Genomic DNA, 11,120 nt, shown 5'->3' with positions numbered 1-11,120 from the left:
CCCCCCCAACAGAATACTAAAAATAAAAAATTACCAATATACATCAACCGATATCCCCATAATGATCAATAACCCACTAAGGGTAAGGTTCCACCAAGCGACATACCAAAGTATGAACCAATGATCCCAAATTCGTAATATACGTGACATAAAAAAAAAAGTCACCAGGTACCCTTGACCAATTTGGGTTCGCCATAAAAAAAAAAGGTTAATGTCACAAGAAGTAACGTGTCGAAGGAAAGAAAAAAAAAAAAAAAAAAAAAAAAAAAAGCGAAAGAAGTTATAGTACGAGAAGCGATAAAATAAAAAAAAAAAAAACAAAAAAAAAAAAAAAAAAAAAAAAAGAAAAAGCGAAAGAAGTTATAGTACGAGAAGCGATAAAATAGTTTTAATGGAAACCAGAGAAGAAAGGTGGAAGGAAACAGCCTTGGACGGCCGTGGAGAGTTTCCTGAGGCGACGAAGTCAGTCGATTTCCAGAGATCGACCTTTCCCAATCCAAGGTCAAATTGGGAACGGCCACCTGTTACAGTACAAGAAAGGAAACACCGCAGCAGAAGGAAGCCGCTGAGAGTTGACAAAGGACACAAAGAGACCCGGGTCCTCGTTAATTCTCCGTCCAAGAGCAACCTCAGCCATCGCAGGAAGTAAAGATGCCTAGTGCAAATTGACAAACAGCCAAGACCTGTAGGTACGGGACGCAAGTGAATCAGGCGAGGACCCGGTGGAACAACCCTGAACCTTCGCGATGAGCCACGGGAAAGACGAAATGAGTCACGGCAGAAATCGATATTCCCAGTCGTACCTACAAACGCGCCCGGTCTTTCAGCGGACGTATGAAACTTCCCGTATACGTCGTTGATATATATATAAAAAAAAAAAAAAAAACGAAAAAAAAAAACAGTAAAAAAAAGGAAACAAGAGCAACGAAACGGCCGTTAGAACCCAACCTCAAAAATGTCAAATAGCTACAAGTTCTCCAACCTTAAAAAAGGAGATCAGTTAAAAGCATAAACACGCTCGAGTGAAACGCGCGGTAGCGTATATCCGTCCCGAGTACCCGAGGTACACAGAGTCAGGCGACGTACGCAAGCGAGCGACAGTCGCAAAAGTTCCACGTGGAAACTCGGCGTAGCCCAGTCACGGCAGGGTAGAGAAGGGAAAAAGGACCCGGCGTCGCCGTAGTACGAGCGATAACGAAGGAGGCAGATTGGCCGTCGGGTTACGTAGCCGAAGCCTGCGACGTAAGATACAACGAACGTTGGGTTTACAGGAGCCGACGGCTGGAATGGTATACGTATAGCCGGTTTTGCCGGCAGGTATAAAAGGGCCTAGGAACGTTTTAGGCCCTGTTCACAAGCCTCGGGAGACGTTGGGGCTTCTCGTGTTGACATCGTTAATCGTATACGCAGCTGTCCGTCGGATAGAAAATTCAGTGCCAATGGCTGCCACGAAGAATGCCTCGTGTATGACGGAGCAGCAGCAGGATTGAAACGCGGAGCGCAGAGAATTGTACAGGACGTGAGTGAAGGTGGAGAAGAAAATGGCGGCGGAACTTAAGGAAGATATATATATACATATAACATCCGTGCCACATTAGGTATAAAAGGGAAAGGACTCTGACAGGCCGTAATAAACGCTACGCGTAGACATGGACGTGAGTGTACTCGAAAAAAATAAAATAAAATAAAAAAAAACTTACACTTTACGTACGATTCTCTTTTACGTGCATATATTATGTAACTAAACGAACCAGTGAATAACCCCGCTCACGTTCCGTTCCCCACGCGCGTGTACGTACCGAAGAAACGAACCAAGGTTGTTGTCACCTTCCACTGCGACTCGATCAAAGCGTCCAGACGCTAAATATTTATCGCGAGGAGTCACGTTGATTAAATGTATTATTACGCGCGATCAGAAGGTAGCTAGTTATTAATGATCGTGACGGCCGAGGATATCCTCCGGACCACGTTCGCAACCTCCTTCGAGGATTTGGCGCGTCCTTTGTATCAGGCGAAAGCGCGGAGAGCTGCCCGGTGCGATGTGAACGTACCTTAATGCCAACAATAACCACGGGACTGAAACGTCCGTCGCGCTTACGCTTTGCTTATATTTGTAACGGACGTAGAGGAGGTTTTTGGTTTTCTTGTGCCTCGGCGTGCACGATGAACCAAGGAGGAAGAATGTTGGTCGGGGGTGTCGCTTGAGCTTCACCCCTCGGGGGTGAGGGCTGGACTTTTTTTCTCCCTTCGACTGGCCAGAAGGTAAACAAAAACATCGTACTGAGAGAACGGAGGGAATGTTATTGAATATATTGCATATATTTCGGGCATTTTTTTTATATATTGGATAGTCGAGCAAGACATTGTTTACGTGTGACCGAAATACGGTGTCTGTCGAATCTCTGAGAGGTGGCTATTTACGAGGAGGGGGGATCACGACTTTTTCGAATAAAATTCTTGTGGCACCAAAAACTTTTTGAAAGTGTCACCCGAGAGATATGGAGTTTCTTTTTGGAGTTACAGATTTTTATGAAGCTTGGTCCGTTGATTTTATGAAAAAAAAAAACAAACTTATTTGTCCAAAATTCAACTGTCTGAGAAAAAACAGTAACTGGAACTAAAGTAAGGTATAACGAGAGAGTCTAGTCAACGTATACATATACATGAAATGTCAATTGAACGTGAGCATGAAAAAAAAAATGGTCAAAGAATTAAAAATAGCAAAATTAGATAAGAGATCTTACTTCTTGAGATTTGTATACATGCTCGTTATATTAGAAAAATATGGAAAAACAAAGAGGCGTGAAGAAAGTTGACTCAACATTGGATAGGTCAGTGAAGCGAAGATACGACTCAAGATACTAAGATGAGCAATCAGCAGGTATTGTAAATAAAAGAAAAAAAGTCCAAACACGAGATAAAACGAGTGAATCCTGAAAATTCACGATAAACGAGCAACAACAAGTAAAAACGGTTTCTTGATGCCAGAGAGGAACGCGTGTGACGTTCCTCTTGTCTAATTAAAAAAAAAAAAAAAAAAAGTTTAAATAACGGACGCAGCCAGTAGATTTCATGCTTCGTAGGAAAACCGAACAAGGTTACAACAAAATTACCCATAATGACAAAGAGTAATGACACGTAGCATCGAATAAATTAAAAAAAAAAAAAAAAAAATGTTTAAATAACGGACGCAGCCAGTAGATTTCATGCTTCGTAGGAAAACCGAACAAGGTTACAACAAAATTACCCATAATGACAAAGAGTAATGACACGTAGCATCGAATATCCATGATTGAAAAAGGTCGAAAAGCCAATGGCGAGAGTGGCAGTAATATGGCGTCGTGGGATCCATCGGACGAACGAGAGAGAGAAAGAGAGAGAGAGAGAGAGAGAGAGAGAGAGAGAGAGAGAGAGAGAGAGAGAGAGAGAGAATCCATAAAGGAAACAAGAAAGGCCAGGAAAAAAATTCCCATAGCAGACAGAATTAATAAACGCCAATAATCGATTAGCAAAACATTCCCGCGTTAACGTAACCTCAAAAGAGCCAACGACGAAACTCGCCAACGAGAAAGCATTATTACATTAGGATATCAATCCGGTACCACGGCGTTACGCCACCGACCGATAAAAATAATCCCAGGATAATGTACAGTGACGTTTAAATAATTAAAAAAAAAAAAAAGCCAAAAATAAAAAATAAAAGGATCAATTGAACTGTCTCATCTAAATACCATATCGGCACCCAGGTCCTTCATGTCGCAGTAGAGAAAAAGGTCCCCCGGCGGTTTCATCCAGTCGCCTGTGTTAGCACCCTGGCCGTATCCCACGCCGAAACTCTCCACCGTCTCCAAGGTTCTCTCACCCCGCGTCGTCGACTCCGTGAAATTCACTGTTAACCCCGTGCCCGGCACACGGCACTTGGCACCCGCCAGAAACAACCACCACAGGAAGAAATGTGCACAGCGAGAAAAAATAGGAAAAAAAAATATATATGAACCCACGCGTATTCCTTGCCGTACGTTTCACAGTTAAATAAAACCAAATATTCGCCACCAGTGAATCCAAGAGAATACCGAAGAAGGATGCACGATAAAACAGTACAATCGAATAACAATCACGGGGCACAGCACGTTATTAAATTCAAAGATATATATACACACACATATACATACGTATTCACAAGTAAATATCCGCGGTCGACGAGCCGTCAATTAAATAAAGGTACACCGCCGCAACCGATTAGGAATATAACCTCTCGCGAGTTTCTCGTGCGTCAGAAACGACGCGGGGCGTCGCGACGACGTTTCAGAGGGGGGCGCGAACGCCGATTAACCACCCAGCACTGCCCGAGTAAATATGTAATATTTGTCTTCACGAAATATTTCTTCGTGGGGTCGACCAAAAGTCAACGATCCTCCTTGTTATCCTGAAGCACTGTCGCACGTAAACTGCCAATCCGTAATTGTCGTTATTAGTATCGCGCTAAACGATCCCCGGTATATCGATACAAGATTACGAAATTGCCAAGCGATAGTAGCAGCGACGATACTATCGACAACAACAACAAATAAGACTCGGTATCGGTGTATATACAGATCGGAGTGTCAAAGACAGTAAATAGGCATCGCTGTGTCTAGCTGGTGGGTAGCAGTGGCGTCAGGTTCGTGGCTGTCAAAAATGCACTGGCAGAAAAGCGTGTGGCTCTTCTGACGTTGAGTGTAAATCACCAAAAACACCCTGGTCTTCTGTCGCAGCACCCGGGGTTATGTGGTATCCGAGATAACGTTGCCGAGAGGAGGACGAACGAAGACGATGACGACGTATACGAATAAAAAGTTCCTCGCGTCACTGGTCTTCGAGCGTGTCCTATTCCTTGTTGGGTTATTCAAAAAATCGCAGGTGCACGACGCACATATACACAGCACAGCAACCGCTATTTACAGGAAGGTTCTCGAGCCGCGCGTTCGATTGCGTGCTACTCACGTCCGTTTTGGCATCGCGACGCGGCGTCGTCGGGCGCTAACCGCTCAGCGTCGAGAGTTCGTCGAATTTCGTTAGCCGGCCTGCTGGATGGAGACTGCCTCACGGCGAAACAAAGAACGACGCTCGATGGAGGCGCCGTCTGGCGGTACCAGTTGGTAATCTTGCTTCGTTCAACCCCACCATCGAACCTAACGACCAATCGGAACGGACCATCGCCGTCGATCTACCTTTGCGTTCGCTCCGCAATGTCCTCGTGAACATTTGACGCACGCCCGATATACATAAACCCTGGTGGCCCGTCGCTGCTACTGCAGGGACTCTACCTTTCCCTAGACCCATTGGTTTCCTCCATGAGAATATGCGACGGTGAGTGTTTCTGTTTTCCGTTCTTTTTATCCGGCTATACAGAGGTTATGTCGTTACACGTAAAAGAGATAAGGATGATTCTCTTAAGTTAAGCTACGATTTAAGAGGTTTTTACCAAATTTTCTATCCTTCTTTTCTCACAGTGATCGAAAGGTGCCACGGAATTTCGTCTCTACCTTGTTGCTGCTCCGTTTCCGGTTTATCCACGCCTTAACCTTCCGTTGGTCAGAGGGGGATCACTGATCATCATGTTAGCCTGGGTCTTGTCTATAATAAACACTGTCGTCGACTCTTATCGGCTATAGTCGCGTGTGAGCTAAATTGAGCATTGATTACGATCCAAGGCGGAAGACGTTTACGCCGTTTGTTTTTTTTTGGCCAATTTCTGGGCCGCGCGGAGTACACGAGTAGTTGGAGCAACCATCGCTAGATGGACGCTTGAAGAGGTAAAAATAGAAATTATTGAAATGGACGAATCAAAGGCCTCGACCGATTACTATGAAATATTCGTCATTAATTTTGAGAGTCGATATCAGCTGAAGAGCGATCGGACGCAAACTGGTAACTATATTTGTATGCCAGCAGCAGAGCATTAATGACGCGTTGTTATTATTTGCACAGGAAATACGTCGTACATTGTTAAGCCAGTACCACACCTCCAGAGGAGCAGAGCACAATTTCATCCATAACCCGACTACAGTGACGAGTATTCCCTTACGTTGCCTACAGTCAGGACACCGACGAGTACTCAGGCATGGCACCAGTAAGAAGTACAGAGGTCTGCGAAAAAAAAAAAGCCAAAGCGTCGCAGACCGCTTGTGCTTTCTACGAGTTCTCAGACCTCCATTGTCCGCTTCCTGGTGCACCAGGTCAGCTAGTGGAGACAGAAGGAACTTCTCGTAGTCGATGCGACAAGCACGACCCTGCCTCCTGGTGAGGAGCTCGATCCATAAATAATTAAGTTGCAGATAGACGTCGCACGACGTACAACATAGAATGTACACAGCGATCTCTATTTTTTCGTAAAAATTCGCAATCGCAAGCAGGATCGTCGCGACGCTTACAGAGACGTCAGGTAGCTATCGACGCACCATGCAGTAAAATACCAAACGGCTAAAGCCACAACGCATACGATCCCGTCAACGAAGTCGACTTGAGCGACGCTTTGCAGTCCGCGAACTCTGTTACAATTATCGAGGGACGTTACCTGCGTTACGTAGGAGCGTCGCGATGCTCGGCGTCCCACGTTTTGTTTCCGCGGAACAGAGGCGCACGTGGGAGCGCGAGCGAGCTCCGCGATAGAAATATAAAAGTAAACGGCTCGACTGACTTGGCGTATTCGCGCGCACCCGGCGGCGCGAGAGCTTCTCGCGTGGCGAAGGTCACTGCCTCGAGTGTCGAAAGAGAATGAGATAGAGAAAGACAGAATATACGTATATATAAGAGAGAGAGAGAGAGCGCGAGAGAGAGAGAGAGAGAGAGAGAGAGAGAGAGAGAGAGAGAGAGAGAGAGAGAGAGAGAGAGAGAGAGAGAGAGAGAGAGAGAGAGAGGCAGGCCAACGTCATATATATATATGCACGCGCACACACTAATCTAAGGCCGAGGCTGCCGCTTGCGCTTGCCAAACGGCCAAATCCTGGCCCTGACACGATTCCATGGGGACCCACGCGTCAGGGGCCGGGCCTTGCCGAGGGAGGTCCTGCTCAGATTCGTTAAATTTGGAGAGATATTTTGAAAATTCTCCAGACACTTATGACCGGCATTTCGGACAGGTCTCGCGTAACTGTATATTAATATTACGCCTTTCTCAGACTGCCAGTCACCGATAAGAATTTTAACGCTACCTAGCCGATCCTCGTAGCGGCCCGTGAATTTAATTTTCTTTCTTTCAATCGGATTTGTTAACCCTGATTGCCCGACGTGGGCGTAGGTGACGCGGATAAAGATATGGGTTTCGATCTGGGTATGGGAATTTCGTTTCCTTTTACGGCCTGTTCAAGGAATTCGTTCTTCTCTCTCTTGAAGAAGATACCACTACACGTTTCTCCGGGCATTCTGTAATGCAGACTTTGATCTCGATCCGCCGCTTGCCGTACGACGAAATAATCTTGGACGCGTCACGGGTCTGACGAGGGAGTCTACGTCATGGATATACGATATATCGTAAATGGACGCTGATGGCGTAATGACAGAGAAGGAACTTGGTAAGCTGTATGATGTAAAAATAAACGAGAAATGAGATTTCTTGTTCTATTTTCTCCGACGAGTCGAGACGAGTAGAATGTGTATTATTGACGTGGACGTTTACCTTTTTGCATGAGTCTGTCTTTCAAAATAAAGAACGCGACGGCAATAACAATGAAGAAAGGTAGGTTCAGGTTGAGACAGCTCCTCTGGCGGAATTACGAAATGCAAGTTTGTTTGTCACTGAAGTGACGCGGTGAATCCTTCAGGTGGGTATATGCTCAATGCTGTACGCAGTTGTGAATGGCAGCCTAATCTTCGAACTGAGAACATGGGTGCAGCATGTTGCACATGGGCGAACGGAGGCCGGAGGTTGATTGTGCATCTATCCAGAGCAAATTTTCGTGGGCGATCGAAGACGTAGGTTAGGAGTGGCGTGGGCTTTTATGGCTTAAGCCAGTTTGTCTGTACGACGCGTTCTTATAGGCTGATCTGTACCAAAGCCACCTGGAATTCGTATTCTAGAAACGCTAGAATCGAACTGACAGTGCCATCTACACTCTGTTTCCATTACACTGTTTTCGATAACGATCTTCTGCATTTGAAGGTAGTGACGGAGTCTGATTTCCATTTCCGGTCAGGGTGAAATTTGAGGAGGGTTCGAGGAATGTGAAAATAGTCCACCAATTTTGGACTATTTTTTTTTCAGTCACAGTAAGGAATGCTATTCTTTTGTGTAAAACGGACGCTTCGTATTCGATTTTGTAGTTTATACCTATTAATGGATGTTTGGTACTCACGTGGCCGTTTCTGAATTGTTGCTGCTGCTGCTGTTGTTGTTGTTGCTGCTGCTGCTGCTGCTGTTGCTGCTGTTGATGATGAAAGAGGGCCACCTGTTGCTGAGCTGTCATCTGATTGTTTAGGTACACGAGATGCTCTGCAGTTGGTGCTCCGCTCTGGATATAAAATATAAAGAGAATAATTAAAAGGGAAATTAATATTTTATTCTTTTTGCAATAACAGATGCATAAACGTATGCAAGATTTTCTGTTATTTTTTATCTAGAAATCATCGATGATAATAGAAATCAGGAAACGTATATAGAGTATTATCACGTGTATCCAGTATCATGAATCTGTAGATATAAGCATGTGCGTGTGTGTGTAGGGGGATGAGAACCAGTAAGGCAACTTGCAAGGATGCCAACTGAATAATACAGAAAACTCGCTTCTACCAATAAAAACCATCATTCTCCTTGCTATGTGCTTTGGTACGGTGCGACAGTTAAGCATTGCCATTTTTAAAATTGTATTTACCTTAAGTTGCATGGGGTGTATCTCATAGGGCAAGTGAACATTGTTCATTGCTTGAAGGCCAAGCTGTTGTGGTTGGCTCTGCTGCGGCACTCCCAGCTTAGTCATTGGATACTTCCATTTGTCGTGGTTCTGGAATCAATCGGTAAGACATAATAATATTATTAATGCCTAGTATTTTCGATAAAAGATATAGTAACATTTCCATAGCAATAATAATTTGTAAATGATCATTCGTTACAGTTGTGTACACCTGTATCAAAGTTACATATTAAAGAGTAATCAATACTTACATTATCGATAATAGCATCATCTGCTAAGGCCCAGGGTCTGGGCGGTTGTTTTGTTTGAAAACTGGAGGGTTGCGCATTAAATTCAGGTTCAGTTGGTCGCTGAAAAACATAGCTAACCATAGCATCGTCTTGAGTCCTACCGAGTCCCATTTGATGAGTTTGTCCAGGTTGAATACGTATTCCATCGCCACCAGCCATAACTTGAGCACACTGATCAGCCTCCTACGATGAAGAAAAAGTCGTTATAACAAAACCAACTTGCCCCTATACCTCAGAACTAACTTTAACTCTCTCGCAATAACCTCCATAAATGCACTATAACCAAACTAATCAAAAACTCCACCAAAATCTCAATAAAAATCCTCCTCAAATGCTCCAAACTAACCTCAACACTCATATACAATCTAAGTATCATGACTCCACAACAAAATAAAGAACTAAGAACGTGCAGCATTCCATGATTGGAAACAAAGGCGACCACAGGACGCAAGCAACGTGCAGTCCTATGCCACTCCAGAGCTAAAACCCCGCCGAGTAATGAAATATTAAAAAATGAAGACCTATTCCCACAACCAGAAATTCTCCAGGAACCAAACACAAGATGCAAACTAAGGGTAGAACAATACGTACAGTGGGTATGTGACCGTTGGCAGAGGGATGGTGCAGCTGTATGGGGGGTGCCGGCTCGCCCCCACCGCCGGCGCCGCTTCCCGCACCGAGCCACTTCATGTTCCTGTCAAGCACACCGCTTCGCAGAATAGAAGGTATATCCTCACTAAGGATGCTGTCACCTCTCGCTGACGGCGTCCGGATGATGCCACACAACGGCCTACGTAGAGATCATGTTCCTCGCTTGGCTAGCATGACATCTCGCTTTCCTCGGCAATGCAAACCCGACCAGTCAGTTGAGACTTAAGAAAGAGAGCGCCACTCGGCAGCAGAGCAATGGCAGGAGGATACCCGGCGCGCCGCCGCCTCCGGATTTTTGACAACACTCGTAAGAACACAAAGGCAGAGCCCGGATGCCGAGTACACTGTATAAAGCGTGTACATACACACACTCCTCTTTATAACCTTACTTTTCAGTTGTAACAATGACAAAAAAAAAACGAGTCTCGCACACCCTGGCTCCGAGTAAACCAAATGAATTTCACAGACTCCAGAAGCTATGGTCGAGTAAAAGAAGTACTAGGAACAAGTGCAGAACTCTCTCTCCCTTCTTCGAGTATAGCCTCTCTCTCCTTTCCTTCCTGATTAACCGTTCCTCTTGTTGCTCCTGCCGTATACTGATCTTCCTTTCTTTACCTCCTGGACGTCCCTTACGTTCTACGGTAAAAAGAATCGAACTCGAGTTACCGATTATCCGAGTTACTCTCGGTCTCTCCAATTAATTTTCCCAGTCTTCACGTTTTTTCCCCCTTTTTTGTTCTTTCCTTCCTTTCTTTTCTTTTCTTTTAGCCGACCGAGCACGGACGCCCCTCTTATGTGCAGGCCCTCACTGCTCACCAAGAGACGACGGACTCACGATTCTGTGGGGGGTTAACTATTATAATATACTCACTTTGTAAAACTAGCCTTAAATACACTATTCACACGTATATACAGCCGGGTACAGGATCGCGACTCGCGTCCACCGGCATTCGCGTTATTCGCGTGCTAGGATGCACCGCGATTTCTACTACCAGGGCCAGCTCCGCTCTCGACACTCGGCTAGAAACGGCGGCTGCCAACTGCCGACATTTTTCTTTTTTGCCGCTGCGCACGCGCCTTTCTCGCCAATATATATATACACACATATACGCTCCTCTCTCTCCTCGAACCTAGTATATTACAGGTACAGTCAAACTATAATATAGCATTGTATAATATAGTACAGTATGATACTTATACACCATACTGTACATTTCACATATTCTACACAGCCTGTTATTCCCTGTCTCCATACACGAATCCTCTCAGCGGTTCTTCAGTCCGTCCTCTT

The 11,120-nt window shown here is 45.0% G+C and overlaps 1 protein-coding gene and 1 long non-coding RNA gene across 5 annotated transcripts in view; one reads left to right on the top strand and one right to left on the bottom strand.

Annotated features, from left to right (window-relative positions):
* LOC107272364 (maternal protein pumilio) overlaps positions 1–10,895 on the bottom strand; it is a 46,147-nt gene extending 35,252 nt beyond the window's left edge. Inside the window, exons 1-5 of one of the 4 annotated variants that reach the window (XM_025089636.1) lie at positions 10,701–10,895; positions 9,770–10,465; positions 9,140–9,361; positions 8,850–8,978; positions 8,334–8,489 (exon numbers count right to left, since the gene is read on the bottom strand). In XM_025089636.1, coding sequence (XP_024945404.1) covers positions 8,334–8,489; positions 8,850–8,978; positions 9,140–9,361; positions 9,770–9,868 — 606 coding nt within the window. In that variant the 5' untranslated portion in view covers positions 9,869–10,465; positions 10,701–10,895. Of the gene's footprint in view, positions 1–3,731; positions 4,519–8,333; positions 8,490–8,849; positions 8,979–9,139; positions 9,362–9,769 lie in introns of those variants that run through there. The other 3 variants (XM_025089637.1, XM_025089638.1, XM_025089639.1) reach the window with 3 other exon arrangements.
* LOC107272366 lies at positions 5,214–7,590 on the top strand. The gene is made up of 3 exons (XR_001538920.2): positions 5,214–5,349; positions 5,493–5,910; positions 5,971–7,590. It is a non-coding gene; the product is annotated as an uncharacterized LOC107272366 (long non-coding RNA).
* Positions 10,896–11,120: the final 225 nt, after the last annotated feature.

The sequence above is a fragment of the Cephus cinctus genome, unplaced genomic scaffold, assembly GCF_000341935.2.
Source record: "Cephus cinctus unplaced genomic scaffold, Ccin1 Ccin1_scaffold1163, whole genome shotgun sequence".
In the NCBI taxonomy this organism is placed as follows: Eukaryota; Metazoa; Arthropoda; class Insecta; order Hymenoptera; family Cephidae; genus Cephus; species Cephus cinctus.
The sequence above is the reverse complement of the archived record's forward strand: the minus strand, read 5'-3'. Positions and strand labels throughout refer to the sequence as shown.